Here is a 24,936-nt window from a genome sequence, read left to right as displayed (position 1 = left end):
GTCACTAGGCCCTTTTTAGGGGGGCTTCAGCTCATTGGTCTGTCACCGCTCGTCAATGTCAAAATATTTGAGAAAACCAATTAATTCAGAGTAGGCAGGCTTTATGCACGCACAGATGCTGCTGAGGCTGAGCGCGAATTTTAGCATCTCAACTCGACGTCAAGTGCGAGATATGTAGTTAAACTAAACATTTCAGATTTGACAGCTGCTTCTTTAAGTCAGAAATGTTAAACAAATGACAAAAATATTCAGGCAAATTAGTAAACTTTTGTCTAATTTCGCCATTTTGAATTGAAATATAGGCCAATGTAATGTCATTTATAATATAATTAACAAACAAGAAAAATTTACAAAGCCGTTTTCTTCAGATTAGGCATAAGATTAATAGTAATGAATGTGGACATATTGTAAATTAATATAATTCCATTTGTAGCCTTCAGTAAATAAAAAGCTCAGCTTTTTTCATCTTGTATTGGGCATAAGATTAGTAATGAATGTGTGCATATTGTGAATTAATTTAATACATTTAGTTACCTAGCTTTCCTGATAGCCTCCAGTAAATTAACATGTCTATGAAAATGATTCATAAAACATATATCAGTTAAACATGTTTTACTGTCTTTACTGGCGAAAATGGAAAAACTATATCAGTCTGCCCACTGACATGGTTTTCAAGCTATTGTTATCAAATTTTTTTGGCGTTCAGAACATCTTAAAATGCACATATGTAGATCATGGAAATCAATTTTCTCAGGGGAGCAAGGCCCGAACCCCCCTAACGACCTCACATTTGGGATCTCTGTGATTATAAACCTGCTTACATTGTATGATTAAGGGATGTACAATATGGTCATGCAGAACAAGGCATTCATATTTGTTTTATAAGTAATAATAAACAGCCAATATCCTAATATGCATACTAATAAGCTACTAGTTAATAATTGGACCCTAAACTAAAGTGTTACCATTTTTTTTCATACCCTCACTGGGGGCTGAGCCCCGCTAAAATGAATATCCTAGAATCGCCCCTGTCCTATCCCAACTTCCTTTTCATGACGACTTTAATTTTAATATACAGTGAGCATAAGAACTTAAACAATTTCTAGAAGCTCAAGAGTCGCAATGAGAATGATAGCATGGTAGGATAAGCTGGTGAGAGGTTAAAAGGAGCTGGATGGGAAAATAGAAGAATAATTGTTACGCCATCTAAATAAGTTATCGTCCAAAGAAAAAGTAACATGCATTACAGATTACTATATATACATTGTTTAATATAGTAGTACATTTATTAATATAGTATAGCAGTGTTCACGGCATTGCTAGGTCAAATCTTTTTTCTTAGCGGAAACAATAAAATAATCTACAAGTAAAATAATTTGCAGCCAGTCAATCATTACTGGATATTAATCCTTTTATATCACATTGAAGGGGGCCATTTTGCAACAGTTACATATTTGCTTAATATCTGAGACAATGTTCCTTGATCTATAGGGACAGAAATAGAGATGAGTTTGGAAAGAGGTGAATTCAAAATAATCACGTGGAACCGTTTAGACAGGAACAACAATGTTTACCGAGCACACAAATAAATATTTCACACTGATGCTCACTTAAGCGTCGTCCTGAAGTGCTGTCATCTTAAATAAGGCGTTTCATTGTAGTTCTCTGAAAATCTCCCTCAGAGATTTCATTCCTCAGGAACTTCAAGGGGAAATGCAAGGACAACTGATTTTATATCCCTTTACAGCAATAGTTCAAGATCTACATAATTAATTTTTTGGGCAATTTCTAGAGTTTGTTTGAACAATTGCTTTCTACATGTGCAAGCTTTCCTCTGTGTCCATGAAGGAAAGACAAATGACGTTACTGGAATTTTGTGTTTATTTCTTAAAAAGACAAAACAGTTGTAGAATATGAACATTTATGCACAGACAGAGACGGAAATCACTGGAACACAACTGTGTCCAACATTGCTGCGAGGCACTGCACAATATTGGATGTCATAAGAACATCCACATGCTCTTCCAAATGCCGTTTGGGATCCTACAGAGAGAAAGAGAATGGTGGTAAACACGATTATATTTTGAGATTCTGCCACTGGTGAGTATTTGGCAGGTCACCTATGGTTTTTACAGTAATTACTAGGGCTGGGCATTGGCACAAATTTCACAAATTTCAAATTTAATTTTGATTCACAAGCTTGCGATCGATTTCAATTCAATATCCAACATGTTGAATGTTTACGGGAGCATAGACGGAAACATAAAGATGCCCTCTTGCCTGTCATCCGTCATGTTTGTTTATTTGAAAGTTACGTTTGACCACGAGAGATTTTGCGAGATTTCACGTGTTCCCAGTCGGCACTCTGGTTGTTTGTGAACGATTGTGTCTTGGTCACATCACGGCACTTCAACACACTATACGAACAAAACCTTTAAATCTATGATTTTTTTTATTGTCATATTTGTGGTCTTTTAATGCTGTTGAGGGACTATAACTATACAGGGAACCCCAATAGGTACATCACTATAATATTAAAGATTAAAATTTACTGATTTATAGGCGACTTACATTTAAATGCAAGTGTATGTACATTAAATGTATGTACAAGAAAGTTTCTTATAATTCCTTTTTTTGAAATGTGAACATTTAAATGGTGGCTAACGACCAATTTATTTCAAAAATACATGAAATATTGAAGAACAGGTTTGTTTACAAGCTGTTTGATTGATGTTTTTCAGCAGTTGAAATACGGAGCGATTAAATGTGACATGATACGGATTTCTTTAAGCTGTACTGTATCTTTCAACATACCTTCTGATGTTCATTCAATCATTTCATGCTGTAACTAGTAGTAAAGCTGAAGAGATGATCAGTTCACTTGCGCTGCCGCATCGCTTGAACTGCGATCGGTCATACCACATTAAAGAGCATCAAAGCAGTATTTATTGTTTGAATTATGTAATAAAATTGACTATTTGAAAGCTGAGAATTTATTTCATATCAGAAGTGACAAAGCTTATTGTGGTTTATTGAATGGGAGGTACGCTACAAAAGCTTTGTTCATTCATCAACTGAAAATAGCAAAGACTGAGAGATTGATTCTTGAAATTTAAGGGCCTGTTCACACCTGGTTCCTTCATGTGTTTTTACTGATCAGATAGCCATCTGATTTGATAAAATGGTTCCAGCTATACTTGACCTTCCGATCTTCAATTCCCCCGCTATATGCAAATTTTACAGAGTTCACGTCAACGGAAGCTACTGATATCAGCTAATTTCAAGATCAAAGACAGCAATAGGAGAGAGAGTGGCATTCAGCACTGGTAAGATCATTTAGTCTCACTACAGGGCTCCAGACTAACATTTAAGAGGAGTGGTACCAGCGCTGGAGGAAAATTCAGCAAAGTTCATTTAATCATAAAATGACTATTGTTTTGTTAAGTGCAGTTACTGATAATATTACATGTTTGTTTATTGGAAATGTAGCAATGAAGCACTGAGCTTGAATTGATATGCAGATAAAATGAACTTTTATTAACAACAGTAATGTGCAAAAAACTCATTTTTATAGTATTTTGATGTTGACATCTGTGTAATTCAGTCACAATTTGAAGGAAAGTTTTTGTTTTACATGAGACTGTGACTTCCTCCTTTTCCCCCCCATATATTAAGGAGTGGAAATAGCTAATATGTCAATACGTGCTCCTCTGCCACCACCTACTGGTTATAGTGGTATTTTCATCTTTTCAAAATAAAAGTGCTAGTTTGCCTACACCTGTGGACAAGTGGACTACACCTTTACATTTTCAGTTTTACAAATCATCACATTAAAAATAACATTAAAAATGGATTAAGTGCTTAATTTAAGTGCTGGAAAAGTGTGAAGCACTTGAAATTCACTCTCAAAAGGTTGTTCGAACCCTGAGATGAATAATGTAAAAATAAAAAAACTCATGCAACAATGGTTTCTCCTGCTTTCCACGTCAGTGCTGTTTGATCTGATATCTGTGGTTTAAAACAGAGAATTCTGCGGCAAACGTTTCCCACTAGATCTCGCAGCGATGTTTTAAATTCTGTGGCGAAATCAAACGCTTTCTCACTGGATGTCCCAGCGCTGTATGAGCTTGCGCTGTCCACGCAGCATAGCTCAAACGAGTAGCACAGTTATGTTCCGCTTTCGTTTCTCATATGTAACAGAAATGACAGCTCTTATCAGTTGGGCAATGTGGTGGTCACACCAGTGTGACCTCTAACAAAATTTAGTCGCACCAGCTGGAAAAAAGTCCCAGTCTGGAGCCCTGCACTACTTTTAATGAAGATGATTGTGACGAACGTCTGCATCTTTCAGTTAAATTTGAGGCAGTTTGCTACTCATCTGCGATGATGCGTGTTGCTGTAGCGCTGTCATATCTGGCTAGAACATGTCATACAGCCTTTAATGCGCTCTCATGCGGTGATTTTTTTGCATTTTTGAGTAAAATTTACATATGTAGTATCAACAACCAGATGCATTTACACTTGTCCAATTTCGTCTGGGACGCATCTCAGAATAACTTCCTGAAGTGGTTTGAGTCATCAGATATAAATCCATCTCAAAAGCGTCTCGGAGAGCATTTACACCTGTTCTTTTCCGATCAGAGAAAACATGAAGTAACCAGGTGTAAGCTGGCCCTAGAATCGATATCGGTCTTTCAAAATAAGATATTAATTAAAATCAATATTTTTAGCCCAGCTCTAGTAAATATAGGTGACAAACCACAGCATAAAGAAACAAACAAAAAGAAACTAATAACCTGTTTTCCAACGTTCTTAATGGCAAGCTGCTCAGGAGTCATCTTGTCTTCTTCCTCTACAGCCTGAAGGAACAAAAAAAATGTAATCAAACATACTTCACAAAAACATCTGCCACAGGCTACAATGAAAAGCTCCCTCAGCTCAATTTCAGCTCACCATTGAACTTTTCAGACCTGAGAGCAAGACACCCATGCCCCTGAGCATTTTCTCACCTTATTGTAGTTCTTGGCCAGTTCGAGCATCTCCTTGACAATGGTCTCGTTCAGTTTGCAGTGTTCACTGTAATCCTGCAGGGTCAGACCCTCCATCCAGCTTTTCTTATGGAGGTTCAGTAACATCTGAACACATAAACACATTATGACCATCTGGTTAACAAATGAAGAACAAAAAAGTCATCTTAAAACATCTAGAAATACAAACCTTCTGTTCCAATTCATTTTTCCTGTAGTTGATGGTAATGGAGTAATAATGTCTGTTCAGCCCATGAATCAAAGCCTGCACAAGAGAAACAACTTTTAATACATTTCTACATTAAAAGTAATTGACACGTTTTTTTAAATGTATTATTATATATAAAAATGTCACCTGAATAGATGGCTTGTTAAGGTGTCCCAGGTTAGAAGTGGTTTGACGTGGCTCATGACCCAGTACCATCATATTGGCATTTATTAGCCTGAAAGCATCAATCACAACCTGGAGGAGGAAAATGAATAGAGGTGTTCATATTCAAAAGTTTATATATAAACAAGAATTTTTAGTTTGAATGTATTATGGGAGCTACAAAGTAACCTCACTATGGTTCAGTAAATAAAATCTGATCTAATCCAAAGGACAGAAAAAGACATTTACAGAGGCTGAGCGCAGGCTTTGCAACAATAGCTAATGCTTTGTGCTGTCACATCACATATGTGATGATAGCGCACCTGAGCTCACACACAGGTCAGGCCTGCTCACATGAACACCATGTAGAGCAGAGCAACCGTCACACACAGAAACATCACAGCTATGTACACACATATACACATAATGGACGAGAGGTGACAGACGATGTATGGTGCTGACTATATAAATCTCTTTTCCAACATTGAGCACAGTTTTTCTTGCAAAAGCATGACATTGTGTACCATTTTTTTCCTACAATGGTTCTAAAAATTCAGGATAAGACTGCACATTACTTTAGGGGCGTAAGAGTTGGCAAAAGCTTTTCAAATTGTAGTAAGTGGGCACGGAGGATGATTATATTATATTATTTAGAAGGGTAAAAGATCCCAGACTAGCTACAAAGAACATTGACACATACTGATATACAAGTTAACGGGTTTGCTAGCATAAGGTGATGGAAAAGGCACAAAGAATAATATTGAAATATTCTAGAAAACTTTCATCTTGTTGCTATAGGTGTAGGTTTGGCATGGTTAGCTAAATCCGGGCCCGAAATGGTGTTATTGTATCGTGTTATTTCTGTCCCTCCATTGACAGTTACGCAGCTACCGCTTTGACAAATAAAAAAAATCCATAAAGAGATTGTAAAACTAATCCATATGAAAATTTTCTGAAGGGACACAATCACTTTATATGATGAACAGATTGAATTTAGGCTTTTATTCACATAAACATTCATTCATCAATGCACACATCAGATATAGTAAACGGAAGCTAAAGCATGTTTGCTTGACGTGCGAGAACCAATGAGGTTCATTCTCGTGTTAAGCAGCACGTTTGAGCTTCCGCAAGAACCAATGAGGTTCATTCTCGTTTCATGCAGCACGTTTGAGCTTCCGCAAGAACCAATGAGGTTCATTCTCGTGTTAAGCAGCACGTTTGAGCTTCCGCAAGAACCAATGAGGTTCATTCTCATGTTAAGCAGCAGGTTTGAGCTTCTGCAAGAACCAATGAGGTTCATTCTCGTGTTATGCAGCACGTTTGAGCTTCCGCAAGAACCAATGAGGTTCATTCTCGTTTCATGCAGCACGTTTGAGCTTCCGCAAGAACCAATGAGGTTCATTCTCGTGTTAAGCAGCACGTTTGAGCTTCCGCAAGAACCAATGAGGTTCATTCTCATGTTAAGCAGCAGGTTTGAGCTTCCGCAAGAACCAATGAGGTTCATTCTCGTGTTATGCAGCACGTTTGAGCTTCCGCAAGAACCAATGAGGTTCATTCTCGTGTTAAGCAGCACGTTTGAGCTTCCGTAAGAACCAATGAGGTTCATTCTCGTGTTAAGCAGCACGTTTCAGCTTCCGCAAGAACCAATGAGGTTCATTCTCGTGTTATGCAGCACGTTTGAGCTTCCGCAAGAACCAATGAGGTTCATTCTCGTGTTAAGCAGCACGTTTCAGCTTCCGCAAGAACCAATGAGGTTCATTCTCGTGTTATGCAGCACGTTTGAGCTTCCGCAAGAACCAATGAGGTTCATTCTCGTGTTACGCAGCACGTTTGAGCTTCCGCACGAACCAATGACCTTTGTTCCAAGGGGGTAGCCCAGCCCCCGGAAAGCGTACCACCCATAGGCGCGGCCATTGCTAACCAAGCCATCACCTGTTGTTAGCATCCCATTGACTCCCATTCATTTTGGACTCACTTTGACAGTGAATATCTTTACATCTGAGGCGTTTAAAGACTCTATTCGTCCATTGTTTATATCTAAACAAACACGACAATGTATAAAAAGCTCCATTACCTTGTATCTTACACTATCGCCCCGTTGAAGCTGTTTTTGTAAAATATAGGCTAACGATTGCGTCATAACCACGCGACTGTCGCGTTGTTGAGCAAATTACCGCAGATTCAGATTTTACGTTGCACAACTACTAGAAGATTTGCCACTGTCGGACAGGCTGATCACGTCACATCTACGTCAAGCTCAGTCTGAGGCTGCACAGTACATCAGCCATCAGGAAGTAAGTGCTCCTATCCTGACTTCAATTCTCCCCGTTGAAGTCTATGGGGTCGCTCTGTCCATTTCTTTTACTGTCTATGCTTTGTTCTCCTGTGTCAAAGCATGTACGGTTGAGCTTCTGTTCATGATCGCAGGTCAATGTTTTATTCAAATGTTAATAAAAGCCTAAATTAAATCTGTTCCATCATATAAAGCAATCAATTCTCTTCAGATAATTTGGACTAAACCACTCAATTCTCTTTTTGAGCCTTTTTGAAGCGTCAAGGTTGCGTAGAGTGTCAATGGAGGGACAGAAATCTCAGGAGTCATTAAAAATTTCTATATTTGTGATACAAAGATTAACAAAAGTCTCACAGGTTTGTAACGACATGAGGGTGAATAAAAAAATGACAGAATTAAATTTTTTTGGTGAACTAACCCTTTACGTAGAGATGCAATGCTATAAAGTTTTTACGAATGTAAACAAAGGAAATTACAGAGGAAAAGACACTCCCTGATGTTTTTATATTCAGGATGTATAAATATAAGTTCCAATTTATATTTTTATATCCAGAAATATAACTTTATATTCAGGATTTATAAATAAACATTGATATTACATATATTCCAGTATGACTAATATATTTATATTATTATTATCTTTCCATATTTTTATGGAATTTTTTTTTTTAATCTAAAGAAAAATGCTTGAAAATGTTTAGTAAATAGAGAAATGGAATACTTGTTATGCTGAAAAGTTTTTCATATTTTTAACCAAATATAGAACTGTATAATGAAATGTTATGATGAATTACATTGTATCAAGTATATTATCATAGCCTATTTCCAAAATGATAGGGAATCTGGAGATGTGGGCAGGTTTTTACAGCATAAAAGGACCGTACAATTATAAAGCTATAATTATAGTAATAATAAAGAGTAGTGATAATAAGCTTTTAGAGCTACAAAAAACTTCATTACTTCATCATACATCATGCCTTGTTTCACATGCAGTGTAATAAAAAAGAAGATCTGGATTTTGGATAAGAGTTTTTGTCTTGGACAAAAGAGTGTTAAGTAGGAGAGGGAGCAGGAATGTGTGGAAGAGCACCAAACACACACATGTACACAAAGTAACACCTCCTGAACCCTGGGGACTCGTTAGATCCTGAATGAACGAACTGGTGTAAAATCCTGCAGTGCCCCACATCTGTGCTGAGGGGGACGTACCCGTTTGCCGGGATGTTTGGCGGTTTGAATGTGTGATGCTCAGGGGGGTGAATTATCATCAGGCACAGGAGAAAGACAGAGAAACCATGAAGGGCTTACACCAGGAAGAACTCACAAACCCTTTTTAAACCACTTGTACTGTGATGATACTCCGGAGGTGTGGAACAGGAACATTTTAAAACAGAAAACAAACAAGTGCAATGCAGTGAAACCTTTCAGGTCAAATACTGAAGTTAAAGTTCAGCTAAATGTTTAATTCCTCCCCCTCCACCACTCAAGTATATCAAGTAAAAATAAATTATATTATTGCTCAAATTGACACTGTGCACATAAATAACAAATTATTGTAATAATATATGTATTACAATAAGGTAAGCATAATAAAGAATGTATTCTACCGTTTAAAAGTTTAAGGTCATAAAATAATTATTTAATGCTCACCGTGGCACCCACAGTAAAACAGAAATATATTGAAATATTATTACAATTTAAACATATTTTTCTATTGTAATATTCTTTAAAATGTAATTTATTCCTGTAATGGCAAAGCTGAACTTATACGCATGTGAAGTCAGCCTTAAATATTTACATCCATAATCAAACAAACTGAACTACATCTGCATAGCATGTTATTTGCTTTTCTCTTTTTTATCATTTATTAATGCCCCCTTTCTCTTCCTATAAAACCATCTCTTCTTCCTGTCCCCATCCCCCTGCACAGGACTGATGGGAGAGATGGAGTCCTCACACTATCTCACGTGGTTCAGAGGGTGCTAATAGAGCTCACAGCAGCAAGCAGACAAGAAAAATCACAGACATCCAGGCACTCTCACACTCTGACAGGAAGTGTGAGCGCATGTTCACATATACAAAAAAAAAAGAAGGAAAAAAGAATCTCTGCAGAATGTGTGCGAGAAGCGTTAACATCTGTAAGTGTGCGTTTAAAGAAATAGGAGACCCAAAAATGAAAACACTTCTAGATAATGACCAATTCCTTTAAAACGAGTGTTGCATTGCATATGTTTACGGACTGCTACCTTTCCCTTGACGCTCTGGATGGGATCGACCACCACGGCAACAGCTCGTTCAGACAGCGCCTCAAAACTCTGCTGTGTGTTAATGTCCACACCCGACAACCAGCAGCCAAAACCAGGGTGACTGTGGTACCAGCCCACCACCATCTCAGGCCTACACAGAGATCGCAAACCCTCATTATCTGACATTCAGTATTATATCAAAACAGTTTTCATCTTCATCTTTCATCAAGAAAGTTTTCATCTTCACTGAGATTCTCTCACCTTCCCGTCTGCTTTAACATATCCAACATCTTGGCTTGAAAAACAGGGTCCACGGCCTCAACGCTCACACCCTGTCAACAGAACAAACAATCAGAATAACTCTAGTTAAACACACTGTTAAGTGTAAAACACACTAAAGCTTGCTGTCAAACACAATGCTCCAAATGTGACGTGACCTCTTTAGAAATACAATAGAAATCTGCAGGGCTTTTAAGACCTTTTTTAAGACCTTCTCAGATAAAATTAATATCATCAGATAAAATTAACATCATATTGGCAGGATATAGAAATATATCTATATATACCCAGTAGAGCTGCAACTAACGATTATTTTTTCTGTCGACTAATCTAACGATTATTTTTTCGATTAGTCGACTAATCTAACGATAATTTTTTCAGATTAATCTTATTATTCTTTTTTACTGATTATTGTATTTCAAAGAGGGTAGTGAATTTGTATATTATTTTAACATGAAATCAATGAATGATGACAATATTAATTGTATTTCAGGAAGGGTAGTGTACATAGTGTGCCATTTTATAATGAAATATATGAACAAAAGAAGCTTTTTAAACATAATATATAATGATACTATTCATCATAAAATGTATACAGAGTAGGCCTAATTAGGAAAAGTTGTTTACTATAGTAGTTGAGTATGATTTACTTATTGATTTGTGTCAATAGTAAACGAAAATGCACTTGTATTTATCTGCAAAAGGTTCACATACAGGAGCTTTCAGCATAGTTTTAATTTATAACTAGTCGTCTATTTTGAAGATACATGTGCATAAACAACGACTAAAGCTGCCAGAAGTTTTTGCCCAAACTTCAAAGACACATTTAAATTATTAAAGCTAGAGGCATATCTTAACTTTAATGTTACTTTAATCATGTAAACTACCTATATACAACAAGTTATTATGCATATGTGTTTGGGACAGAGCGGAACCAGGTCGCATTAACAGCAGATATATGCAGCCCATAATAAATAAAAGCACGAGACGTACTGGGGTCGGAGAAGAACCCAGGAAAATGTGACCGTCTGTTGCAATACACGCGCCACGGTTCAGCTGCGCGAGAGAACACTGGCAGCAGGGTTGCCAGGTTTACACAACAAAACCCACCCATTCGTTACTCAAAACTAGCCCAAAACAAGCCCAATCGCGTTTCGGGGAGGTTCTCTGGTAAACATCGCGTTCGGGGGGTTAAATATGTGTGTTTTTTTGCTTCAACCCGCGGACATAAGACACAGCCCGCGGCAACAGTATCATCGACGACGTCGACGCGTCGTTGCAGCCCTAATACCCAGGGATCGACATTAAAAGGGGTGGCTGCATGCGATTTCACTTTTTAAACTTTAGTTAGTGTGTAATGTTGCTGCTTGAGCATAAACAGTATCTGCAAAGTTACAGCGCTGAAAGTTCAATGCAAACGGAGATATTGTCTTTTAAAGTTATGGCAGTTTATTGCCTACAAAAACGGGCAATTTGGACTACAACAAGCTTCTTCCCGGGTTGGTGACATCATAAACCCTTGCTATTAACATCAACACTGCCCCCGCGAACACGCAACAAAGTGGGCGAGGCCACGTCGCAGTCATTACGAAAGAGAGAGAGCTGTTGCAGAACTACAAACTACATTTGGCCATCTAACCAATCAAAGACCATTGCGTTTTTCGGAGGGATGGGCTTCACAGAAGCAGGAAGCTTGAACGAGCCGCTCAAAGGACAGTGAAGACAGTGGTGTGGAATAAAGGTAAAATATAAGAAAAATACGGCGTTTTAAAAAAAAAAGAAGTATTAAGACATGTTATACTGCGCCCCATAAACACAACCAAGTAGGGGTGCTCCGATTGATCGGCAAGCGATCTCGATCGGTCAATAATCGATTTGGGATGATTGATCGGCGGTCTCCAAAAAGGCCGATCTCATGAACCGATCTCATGCTGATGACACATAAACCTGCACCTGCCGTGAGAGCGAGGGCATGATATGCAGCGACACCGTCTCATTCTCTTTCCAGCGCGGGTAAAATAATTATAATGCTGAAGGTGAGGTACAATTCATATTTCTATATTAAATAAATTACGCAGTCATTTGAAAACTTTCTGTGAGACGCAAGTAAAAAAGCGCGAGTAAATCACTGCGTGCGCGCGCTCTCTCTCTCCCTTTCAGAATGCTCAAATGGCTTCACATCATCGCATCTGCACTAAAATTGAGCTGCACAGTTGACACAGGATTTGTCACTTCAGGATTTGCACAATCGAGGCAGTCGCATCGTCACTAAAGTTTACCATTCGCATTTATTTTTAAGTCTTGCCAGTGTTCAAACCGCTCAGCACTCGCACGCTCTCCAGACCGTGCACGCGCGAGCACGCACGCACACACACATGCCATCTCACAAAAAGCTTGCGAGTACAAATTGCGCTGAAATGGTCAGATACACACAAATGTATGTACTAAATTACCGTCTTGACAAGTATGCACGTAAACCCCGTCGTGACTTGCGAGTGAACGTTTGTGCAACTGCATGTAACCGTATCCGTGTTCACTCTTAAAGTGACAGCTGTCGAATAAACTGCTGCTGTCTCTGAGTTTCTCTTTGTCTTGTGTTGTTTGATTAGCCTTTATGACACTCACTGCTCTTGAATGACTAACTTTTGCAACCTTAAGTGTAAGGATTAATCTAATTTAATTTATTCAGGGAAGACCAATATTAATTAGGGGCCAAGCACCGAAGGTGCGAAGGCACCTATTGAAACCGTTCCCGTTCTTATTATTATTATTCATCTTCTTCTTCTTCTTCCGCCACGAAGTCTATGGCAGCCCATAGAACCGTATGGTAAAAAGTTGTGAAATTTGGCACACTCATAGAGGACAGTCTGAAAAGTCACCATAGCAAATTTGGAGTCTCTAACTCAATCCCTCTAGCGCCACCATCAGTCCAAAATTTGACTCATGTTTATGCTAATAATAGACGATTCGATTGCACCCTATGATCCAACTTGTTATTGTCTTCCGTGTGTGCCTCCACGACGCATGCGCGAGAATATGACGTAGCGCCAGCGTTCGGGAATCCATGAAATGCACACTTTAGCCCGATTTTGAGAACTACACGAGACCTAAAGCACGATCAATGTAGAATTCAACAGCTTAGATACGCGCGTCTTCCTCTGCTCGTAAACAAATCGCTTCTGGGTCATGTGCCCGAACGCCGGATCTGCGTCATATTCTCGCACATGCGTCATGGAGGCACACAAGGAAGACAAGAACAAGTTGGATAAAGGTGTTATTTTGATTTTTTTTTGCGCACAAAAACTATTGTCGTCGCTTCGTAAAATTATTGTAGAGTCACTGTGGTGAGATGGACTTTGTAACGACGTTTTAAGTGCCTTTTATGCGTCTTGGGAGTGTAAATGTACTGAATGCCAATGGAGGCCTATCTGAAGCCTTTCTCAGCCATCAGCTTTCAACTAAAATATCTTAATTTGTGTTCCGAATATGAACGGAGGTCTTACGGGTGTCGAACGACATGAGGGTGAGTAATTAATGACATAATTTTCATTTTTGGGTGAACTAACCCTTTAAGAATAGGTTGTTGAATCTTTGATTCAACTGATTCATTCAAAATGCTGAATCATTCAGTAACACGCTGTTGCTGGGAGACGTGCTGTGCTGTGGTTCTGCTGTGATCTTTGTTTGGAACTATTTTCGCTGTTGAATTAGAACAAATAAAGTTAATATTGTATCTAAAATGTAAGTGGCTTAATGTTAATTAATTGTTTATGGAACTGTCATATAAAATCAGTGTCAAATTTTCAATCGTGATGGATTTAGGAAAACAGCTCTGCTCATTTGTTTAAATTTCTCCTCGAGAGGCTGCGCGAGCATCAACAGCGCAACCATGTTACCGTCAGTTCCTTACATTATATATTATCCTTTATCGATCCCCACTTACACTAAATTAATGCAGAATCATTCTTGTATTTTGGTGATTCCCTAGTTATTTTTTGTTATAGACGTTTTAATCAGGATACTTGTCCGATCGGGCAAGTAAAATTCTTTTTCACTTGCCCCTTCAAAAAATCCACTTGTCCCGGACAAGTGGACAAGTGGACAAGCGTTAATGTCGAGCCCTGTATACCGATCAGGTATAACATTATGAGGTAAAGTGAATAATCTCTTCTTCACGGCACCTGTTAGTGGGTGGGATATATTAGGCAGCAAGTTAACATTTTGTCCTCAAAGTTGATCTGTTAGAAGCAAGAAAAATGGGCAAGCCTAAGGATTTGAGCGTGTTTGACAAGTGCCAAATTGTGATGGCTAGACGACGTCCAAAACTGCAGCTCTTGCTGTGGTCAGTATCTATCAAAAGCACCCTTAGCGGAGACCCAGTTAGAGTATACCAGAATATCAAGTTGTTAGAACATTTTTCACTCACCGTTCCTGACTGCGGCATGGCAAACACATCAATCACACGTACAGTGTAATCATCCACAAACTCTCCCAGCATCAGACCCATGACTTCCATGGGCACACCAGCACGGCCATGTTTCAGCATCTACACACACAAACAAACAGATGGAATAAAAGAAGAAAAATAACAATGGTTCTTCGTTTCTTAAAAGGGGTCATGACATGAGAAATCAAATTTGCCTTGATCTTTTGACATTTAATAGGTCTTAGTACCATTAAAACATCTCACAAGTTTCATAGCTTAAAACAACATCCTCATTATAAACAAAGCATTTATTTAATCAAGCTCCAAAAACAGCTTGCTTTGATATTGCGGGATCTGTGACGTCACATGGGCAAATACATTTGCATATGACTTCCTCCTCAATCAATACAGTTTTATATCAGCCAATCATAACAGTGGACGTTTATTGATAGGCTTTAAAGGAGTCACCCCTTAAAACTGATAATTTCAGACAGAATAAGGGGTTTTTGTGCAAAAAAACTTTGGCATTTTAAGTCAACCTTAAAGAACATATTAAAATAATTAAAAGTAAAAATCCATGTCATGACCCCTTCGGAGCTTGTGCTCCTAAATAAAGGTAAATCAAATTGGTATTGACCAATCACAGCATTAAAATGATGTTAGTGTCTAATCATACAGCCCTAATAGTAACATACAATGTATTTACAGAACCAAACTGAAACCGTGACGACAGAACCAAAACCAGGAGAAATTAACCACTAGAGTTACACAAAAACAGGTATGAAAGAAGGTGTGTGAGAGGAACTGCGTGTATCCTGACCTTCAGCAGGGCGAGGGAGGAGATGTACACCTGCTCAGCTGTGTCCACAGCGGGGGCATCTGTGGGAGGACCCTGCAGAAAACACAGTTACACTTCAATCCAGGGGAGTCAAATCTCTTTAGCAAGACACTGTGCATACATATGGCAAGCCGATTTGACTTTACCATTCCAAGGAAACTAGTTTCTCTCATATCAACAATTCAATTTCCACTACTAAAAACACGAATCCATGATAAAAAAAAACATAATTACTTGGTGTGATGATAAACTTAGCTAATGAGACAATACACGATATTGGGGGTTATGACAATATTATTAAGAAACACACTATATTTAAGAAATCTTCAATGACAAAATATGACTGGAAAAGTATTTTATTCGAATGAAAGTTACAAAACAATGCAGGTGCATTTCACTTATTTAACTAACAATTTTTTGTTAATGTGTTTAATTATTTTGGTAATTAAATGAGTAATTTTTTTAAGTGAATACCCTTTAAAATGACTTAAAACACATAATAATAACAACGAGGCAATAATTGGTTTACATAAAGTATCAAATTCAAGTAATTTTGTGGTTCTATTAAACAACACTAAAAATACATAACGTAATATACATAATATTGTAAACAAATCAACTTATGTATATTATGTATTATTAAAATATTGATTGTCGTTACACTTAACAGCATGTTTAATATTAGCCCAACAACATTTAATTCAAATTTTGACAAAATCTTTAATATTTGGCCACTTCTTTACAATAGAAATGCTACAAGCCACTGTCATTTCTTGAACAAGAACATGTGGATATTAAAACATGCAAACTCAAGGGGTTAAACTTATTTTGAAATCTCCATGAAAAACACTTTGCATATTTGGTAACATGATGTATTCTCCTATGTTAGTGTCGATTTCAAAATTATAGAAGAATGGTGTGCTATATTATGATTTTTAAATTGTTTTATATATTTGACTAAGAAAAAGATCTAATAAATGCAGTTCATGGATTTGTCAGCTCTACACTTATCATCTTGTAATACATGTCACTTTAGTTCTACTTTCTGAGTATGAATTATATGCATTAAAAAGACAGCAATATAATGCAAGCACTATAAAAGATTTTTGCCACAAAATCAACTCAGTCATGCTGATAAGATATCACGAGACAGCTTTTCACATCAACAAGAAATATCGTCACCTTTTTAATATTGCATGGCACGAGATCTTGTCACACCCCAAATAATTCATATCAATTAACCATTTTTATTTAAACCTTAAAAAACGTAATTCTAAATAGCTGTAACTGCATTTTCACTAGTTAAGTATTCCAATGATCGCATTCAAATGCAATTATATTTTTACATGCAAAAATCCCATTGCTGATATCATGAATAAACATTTAAACTACTGAAAACGTAATTGTTGCCATCAAAAACTAATTTCCTAGGAATGATTAAAAGTCAAACAGGCTTGCCATAAATACCAGCCCTCATTGAGATATGATTTTAATGCTGGTAAACGGATCATCCGACCTGCACTGGATCCGTTTACATCTAGTACTAAAATCTGCAATGGACACAGCAAAACACGTACAACAAGGGAGATAAATTACCTTTTCTAGATCTATCTATCTTTCTTATGTCTGACAACGTGCAGTGAAACAAAGTAATGCATGCAAAAGACCCTAACCTTGACACATTTGAGGTGGATGTTAACACCAGGTGTCAACAGAGTTGTTAATTAGTCAGCTTATTAATAAAGTTCTTTGAAACCTCTACTAATATCGTGAGATGAAGAATGTGACTAGCAGATCTTAAAGACAATAGTAATTCAAATGTAATAATTGTAATAAAATGTGTTATTTTAGTTATTTTTATCAGGGATTTAAAGTGTTTTGGAGACATATGATATATAACAAAGCTGATTGCTTCCGAACCATTTTATTAACAGAAACTGGGAGTATTTACATGTTAAATTAATTAAAAGGTTAGTTCACCCAAAAATGAAAAAAATCTGTCATTATTTACTCACCCTCATGTCGTTCCAAACCCGTAAGACCTTCATTCATCTTCGGACCACAAATTAAGATATTTCCGTGACCCCTTCATAGACAGCAATTTAATTACCACTTTCAAGGCCAGGAAAGGTAGTAAAGACATCTTTAAAATAGTCCATGTGACTCCAGTGGTTCAACCTTAATTTTATGAAGCGCAGAGAATACTTTTTGTGCGCAAAAAACAAACAAAAATAACGACTTTATTCAACAATCTCTTCTCCTTTGTCAGTCTCCTACACTGTTTACGTTGGTCAGCTCCTGCGTCAGCATTACGCACATGCGACGTGGTGCTCACGCGTAAAGCTTCGGCCAATGGTAAGCCGGCATTCTGGCGTAACTCTGACATAACTCGGAAGAGCTGCACTGTATTTATTACATCAAAAGGGTAGGAGACTGACACAAACTTGAAGAAATTGTTGAATAAAGTCGTTATTTTTGTTTGTTTTTTGCGCAGAAAAAGTATTCTCGTCACTTCATAAAATTAAGGTTGAACCACTGGAGTCACATGGACTATTTTAGCGATGTTTTTACTACCTTTCTGGGCCTTGAAAGTGGTCATTAAATTGCTGTCTATGAAGCTCTAGGATTTCATCAAAAATATCTCAATTTGTGTTCTGAAGATGAATAAAGGTCTTATGGGTTTGGAACGACATGAGGGTGAGTAAATAATGACAGAATTGAACTAACCCTTTAACCATTATTCATTATGTGATTCCAGAAGTTCCAAGAACTGTATGTTCTTCAATAAAAACAATATTATTTAACTTATTGAGGGGAGAGATAGAAAAGATTTTACTTGATTTACAGTTTACTTGATTATGCTTTTACAATTTTAATTTATAATTGAGTTTGATTATTATACAGTACATTCATAATAATGTATTCATTTAAATATTTTTAAGTCATCCTGTGGTGTGGAGGAAGTTATATGTTTGTAAAAAAATAAATAAATAAGATTTATTCAAATCAAAAATGTGGCAGGAAATCTGAACACAAAAGCAGACGGAGGAAATGTTCATAGATTGAGAGGTGCCGACTGTCAGTGCGGTCTGATTGACAGCTGCCGCCTAAAGCACAGGATTGATGCCAGCGCAACGCTGACAAACAGAGGACTGAAGAGATTTCCTGCTAAATCTATCCATCAGCTTGGGAAACATCTTTTAGAGGTTAAGTGACCCTTGTGTAATTGTCATGCACACATTTATGTACCTCAATTATCATCAAACACACTCACATTAGGCCATGTGGATATGTGTGAACATCAAACAGCCAATCAGAGCTCACTTGCACTGAGAAAAGTCAATATGGAACTGCACAAATCCAATCAACACCATCCAAAATCAAATCAATCCTTTATGGAATATTATAGGGTTTTAAACATGTGCAGCTGCTGATGGAAATAAGAGTATGAAACCAGCACGACGGAAAAGAAAGGAATCATGGGTGTTTTTTCCCCCCGCACCCATCTCTCACTCTCTTCCGTGCTGACTGCTGGAGTGGGGTGTGAATCAGAGGGAGGCAGCCTGTTACTGGAAGTGTTAATTGGCAGAGAGAGCTGAGAGACGTCTCTCCACCCATCCTGCGCAGGCCTTGAGAAGAACCACATGAGGACACTCTCAGAATACCAACACCCTCTTCAATAACACCACCCAAAAAAGCATCCTATTTGTGCACCTGCTTACCACCCGACACATTTATGCTCACGTTCCTAGAAAAACTCAAGCACAGGGATTTTCACTAATAGGAAGTGTTTGCAGTAATACAGATGTCATTACGTACGAATCAAATGATTGGGAAAAAATATCTTAGAACAGTCTAAGCTGGTGTGATGGCCATAGGGTTTTAGGCACATTTCATCTGGTTGCCAGGTAAGACCAGGTTGAACAAGCTTTGGTTGGTTTTCAGATCTTTTTTTTAATTTCAGCATGAAATTGTTAAATTATATATAGGCTAATACTGTTCAAAAGCTTCCACCAAGGCTGCATTTATTTGATGAAAAATACAGTAAAAACTGTAATAGTGTGAAATATTATAATTCAAAATAACTTTTTTTTTCTTGTATATTTTAAAATGTAATTTTTTCCAGTGATGGAAATTTTCAGCATCATTACTCCAGTCTTCAGTGTCACATGATGCTTCAGAAATCTCTCTAATATGTTGATTTACTGAACAAAAAACATTTCCATCAATGTTGAAAACAGTTGTGTTGGTTCATATTTTTGTGGAAACTGTTTTTTTTTTTTCAGGAAAGTTTAATAAATATAACTTTATATTTATATATATATATATATATATATATATATATATATATATATATATATATTTACTGTCACTTTTCAACTTCAATTTAATGCATTCTTGCTGAAAAAAAATATTAATTTCTTTAAACAAATAATGCTTTCACTTCACAATAAGGTTCCTACATTAGATAACATGACCTAACAATGAAAAATACTTCTAGTTATAAAGCATTTTTTAATTTTAGTTTGTTAATTTTAACATTTGCTAATAAATCATAAAAAATAAAAAGCTATATTTAATGGACCTGAGCTAACAATTGAAATGTAACCAGGTTTATTCTTAAAATAAGACTCAAATTTTAAGACTGAGACTGTTCACCTTAATAAGAATCTATCAATGAACATTAATCAATTTTAAAAATACACTAATAAAATGACAGTAAGAGCAAGTGCTTTATAGAGCTATCAGTGACTATTTCCCCGTATCTCACTGTGTTTGATGGCAGTTGTACTAAACATCAGTGTTGATGTGCTGTGTGATGCAATCTTCAGCATTCAGCTTACAACTGTCACTCAAAGCAGCCACTCAAAACATCATGTTTATCAAAAAATATCTTAAAATAAATATTATTACCTGACTGAGTCCCGGCATCCCCCCTCCAAGTCTCAAAAGCCGGTCCATTCCTTAGATCTAGACACATAGAAACAAACAGATCTCTTTAGTTTACAAGTTTGTCAGTTTTTCACATTAAAGGCTCTGAACACGGTTATGAATGATGCTGAATCATGGATATTCAAAAACACCTACATATCACAATTAACTGTTTTTAAACTGTAACTAATAAACATTTCAAGGTGTCAACCTCAAATATTAATATTAAAAGCCTTTATTTGTGATATACACACACACACACAAGTATTTTAACTCACTGCCAGACCTCAGTTGCTAACATGCTGAGCTAAGTTACTTAGCATAGTGCTATTTACAGAGACACATGACAATTCATAAGCACACAAACAACGGGAAAACGACAATGTGTACACATAATATATACTGTAAAATAAGAGACACTAATTTTGATTTTATCCATGTATAACTTTATTTAATCTCTAAACAACTGTATGAAAGGCTAATGATGCTAAAGAGGCTAAATACATCACTCAACAACATACTAAGCGTTTACAATCACGTAAACAGCCTCCCACAGACTGCAATACTCCATAAACAAATATTTTATGATAGAAAATATGTATTATTCATTTACCTGTGCAACGAGAATGAGATAATGTCAGAGTGCCAGCTGAGTTTCAGCCCGACTACAATGAATCAGCCAGAATTACCACCGTGAAACGTACCACAACAGGGTTATACAGGGCAGGGAGATCGGATTTTCAGAATAAAAGTCTCGTAAACGTTTTAACCATTCTCAGAAGTTAGAGCTTTATCACACAAAATATAACATAACATTATTTAATTAATCATATTTTTGTATTAAATATGCTGAATTATATAGTTTTGGTGATTCATACATTAATTATCAGCACTTACAAGCTGCCAATCAACGTTTCTATTCTATTATTTTCTATTCTATTCTATTCTATTCTAATTGCTAAATGCCTCGCTTCACAAACAAGGTGGATAATAAGCCATTGTTTACTCTCGTTTACTGTTTTTTACACTAACATATTTTCCCTTTCATTTCCTCTTCTTCCTCCAGGCAATTTTGACACCTAGCAGGAGATTGAGTCTCCTGATGCCCTGCACTCACAATCCTGCCCCCATCATCCCATCAGTGTGAGGTTCTCATGACCTCAGATGATCAATGCAGAGAATAACATCTGTTAATTGTGTGACAACAGAGAAGCATCTGTTCATGATGGACTTCCCTCTAATTTGCAGCTTTATATTGGATCGGATACAATGAATATTTTCGTTGTTTTACTTGGTCAGTGGCCAATGTGGTATAGAGATTGGTGTTATGCATCATGTTGTTCTATGTTATAAAACATATTGGAAATCTGAGAATTTTTGTTAGACTATTATTTTATTTGTATTTATTTTTTATTTTGAAACTGGAAATGCACAAAATATGTAATAAAAAAAAAGATATATATAAAACCATAGAATTCAATTGGGTGTCCTTTAATTTACACGTCTAAATATATATATATATATACATATATAAACAGCCCTGACGCATCGAGGCATGGACTCCACTAGACTCTGAAGGTGTGCTGTGGTATCTGGCACCAAGATGTAAGCAGCAGATCCTTTAAGTCCTGTAAGTTGCGAGGTGGAGCCTCCATGCTGGACTTGTTTGTTTAGCACATCCCACAGCTGCTTGATTGGATTGAGATCAACTCAACACCTCAAACTCGTTGTTGTGCTCCTCAAACCATTCCTGAATCATGCTTTGTGGCAGGGCATGTTATCTTGCTGAAAGAGGCCACAGCTACCAGGGAATACCGTTTCCATGAAAGAGTGTACATAGTCTGCTACAATGCTTAGGTAGGTGGTACGTGTCATCCACATGGATGGCTGGACCCAAGGTTTCCCAGCAGAACATTGCCCAAATCATTCCACTGCCTCTGCCGGCTTGCCTTCTTCCCATAGTGCATCCTGGTGCCATGTGTTCCCCAGGTAAGCGACGCACACGCACCCGGCCATCCACGTGATGTAAAAGAAAACGTGATTCATTAGACCAGGCCGCCTTCTTCCATTGCTCCGTTGTCCAGTTCTGATGCTCATGTGCCCACTGTTGTCGCTTTCGGCAGTGGACAGGGGTCAGCAAGGCACCCTAACCCTGACGCAACAAATTGCGATGCACTGTGTATTCTGACACCTTTCTATCAGAACCAGCATTAACTTCTTGAGCTATTTGAGCTTCAGTATCTTGTCTGTTTGATCAGACCACACGGGCCAGCCTTCGCTCCCCATGTGCATCAATGAGCCTTGGCCGCCCAGACTGAAAAAAAATATTTTTACTGCTTGTTCAAATTGCTTAATTAAAATGAGCTAAAGCAACACAATTGCTATACATTTTGTCCTCACTTAATTTTGTGCTCAATCCACTTAAATATAAATCACATTGAAGTTTACTTAATCCGTTTGTGTTGAGATTACATGAATGATTTGTGTTGCATTAACTGAAACTGGGCAAGGCTTGTTAGTTCCCAGCATGCTTTGCATGTGGCTAAATCAAGAGAGAGTAAATGTTGTTATTCACTGAAAAAAATGATTCGTTGAATTTACTAATTTTTTTTAACGTAAGTGGTCGCAATCAATTTATTTTATCTCAATTTAAACAAAAACACATACAATTCCCATAAAACCAATTCATTGTTTTTAATTAAAATCAAAAAACTAAATTTAAATTATTTAAACGAGCACAAATTAATTATGCTTAATTTAATCAGGCCATAATAATTTTTTTCAGGGTATGTAAAGGTGTTATTTTATGTATTTTGGAGCAAGATGAGAAAAGGGGAGACTTGATTGTGTTTAATGGTGTTTAATATTCGATTATGTTGGAATTATTCGAACAATTTAAATTACTGCGGGTTACCATTGTGGAGAAGAGTGGAGCATTTGACGATTAATGTTTGAATTGCTTTACTGAAGGAGCTTTTAATGCTTAGCATTTAAGTTGCTAATGTGTGCTATTGTTAGCTAAACTATTGTCAACTGGTTCACCACTGTTTCTACCTTGGATCATTTTTGATACTGAACACTGCAATAGCTGCAGGTTTGGATATGCTCTGACCCAGTTGTCTACCCATCACAATTTGGACCTTGTCAAACTCACTCAAATCCTTACGCTTGCCCAATTTTCCTGCTTCTAACACTTCAACTTTGAGGACAAAATGTGCACTTGCTGCCTATCCCACCCACTAACAGGTGCCGAGATGAAGAGATAATCAGTTATTTACTTTATAATGTTATGCCTGATCGGTGTATATATATATATACAGTCATGTGAAAAAGAAAGTACACCCAATTGAATTCTATCAATCAAATTATATAAGCAAAGAAATTCATGAAGAGTAGCTTCATTAAATTAAATATACAAAACCCACTCATTCTTTTGCTGCATAGCAATACAGTACTCCCTTAGAAGATGAATTTATGACATTGAGGTTCTTAATACATTATTTTCTCTATAGTCTAACGCAAGTCTTAATTGTAAGCAACGGGACCCAGTTTATTGACACAACAGCGCCATTCAGCTCAAGTGATATTACGTGTGTTACACTTCTCTAGATGAATATAGAGCTCTCCTGTGATGTAATGAGAGTTAATAACCACTAGATGGATGACCTGAGCTGTGATCCGTTACCTTCTGATCTAAAGACCTCCATCCAGACTCTTTAGTCAACACACGGTGCTTAAAGGGTACATTTTCTCTGAAACACTTCATTTAGGCTATATATTGCCACATTGAAACTTGGAAATCATATTATGTTATCTTTGTCCCACTTGCCACCTTTTAATTTTAATAACATAAAAATCCACGAGAACACAGTTTCATAAACAATTTCAATATTTATTGTGTGTAAATGTTAATTTAAACACAAACACAAATGACATCTCTCAGTTTTTTTATCTCTTCCACCACAACCAAACAAAAGTTTGTCAGTGAAGAGGTTGAGTTGATTTGAGATATATATATATATAGCCTATATATATATATATATATATATATATATATATATATATATATATATATAGCCTATATATATAGCCTATATATATATATATATATATATATATATATATATATATATATATATATATATATATATATATATATATATATATATATATATATATATATATATATATGAACAATTCATCTGTGCAAGTTAATACACAGAAAAACATTTGTTTGCCGTGGTAATCTTTAATCAAAAACTGAAAAATAACTTCCGGTCTGGAATGGCGTTCCTTTTCCGATGATGTCAGTTTGACGGCTTGGGTTTGAATATCCTTAACCACTCCCCTCCAACCGTTAGTATGCTATGAGCGAGAGATGGAGAGGAGGAGTGCTGAAGTAAAACCCTGCCCTCTATTCCGTTTCACTGGGAAATACGTCACAGCACTGAAATAAAATCAGTTGCAACTTCCGGTTCACTGGGAAAAACATTGTTTTAAAAAACATTGAAGATATCACTTA

The 24,936-nt window shown here is 36.8% G+C and overlaps 1 protein-coding gene across 1 annotated transcript; it reads right to left on the bottom strand.

Annotated features, from left to right (window-relative positions):
• Nucleotides 1-1,246: 1,246 nt before the first annotated feature.
• Nucleotides 1,247-21,124, bottom strand: psmd14 (proteasome 26S subunit, non-ATPase 14). Its single transcript, XM_079843950.1, has 11 exons — nucleotides 21,028-21,124; nucleotides 20,397-20,453; nucleotides 15,465-15,536; nucleotides 14,645-14,764; nucleotides 10,201-10,271; nucleotides 9,940-10,090; nucleotides 5,383-5,490; nucleotides 5,218-5,292; nucleotides 5,010-5,135; nucleotides 4,797-4,859; nucleotides 1,247-2,043 (listed from the first exon to the last, which is right to left on the bottom strand). Exons 2-11 carry the CDS (start codon nucleotides 20,442-20,444, stop codon nucleotides 1,945-1,947), a joined length of 933 nt encoding a protein of 310 aa, XP_079700076.1. The 5' UTR covers nucleotides 20,445-20,453; nucleotides 21,028-21,124; the 3' UTR covers nucleotides 1,247-1,944.
• Between the last annotated feature and the right edge of the window lie 3,812 nt (nucleotides 21,125-24,936).

Source organism: Gobio gobio (genome assembly GCF_949357685.1).
Source record: "Gobio gobio genome assembly, chromosome: 19".
Lineage (NCBI taxonomy): Eukaryota > Metazoa > Chordata > Actinopteri > Cypriniformes > Gobionidae > Gobio > Gobio gobio.
This window is presented reverse-complemented; position numbering and strand designations above follow the sequence as displayed.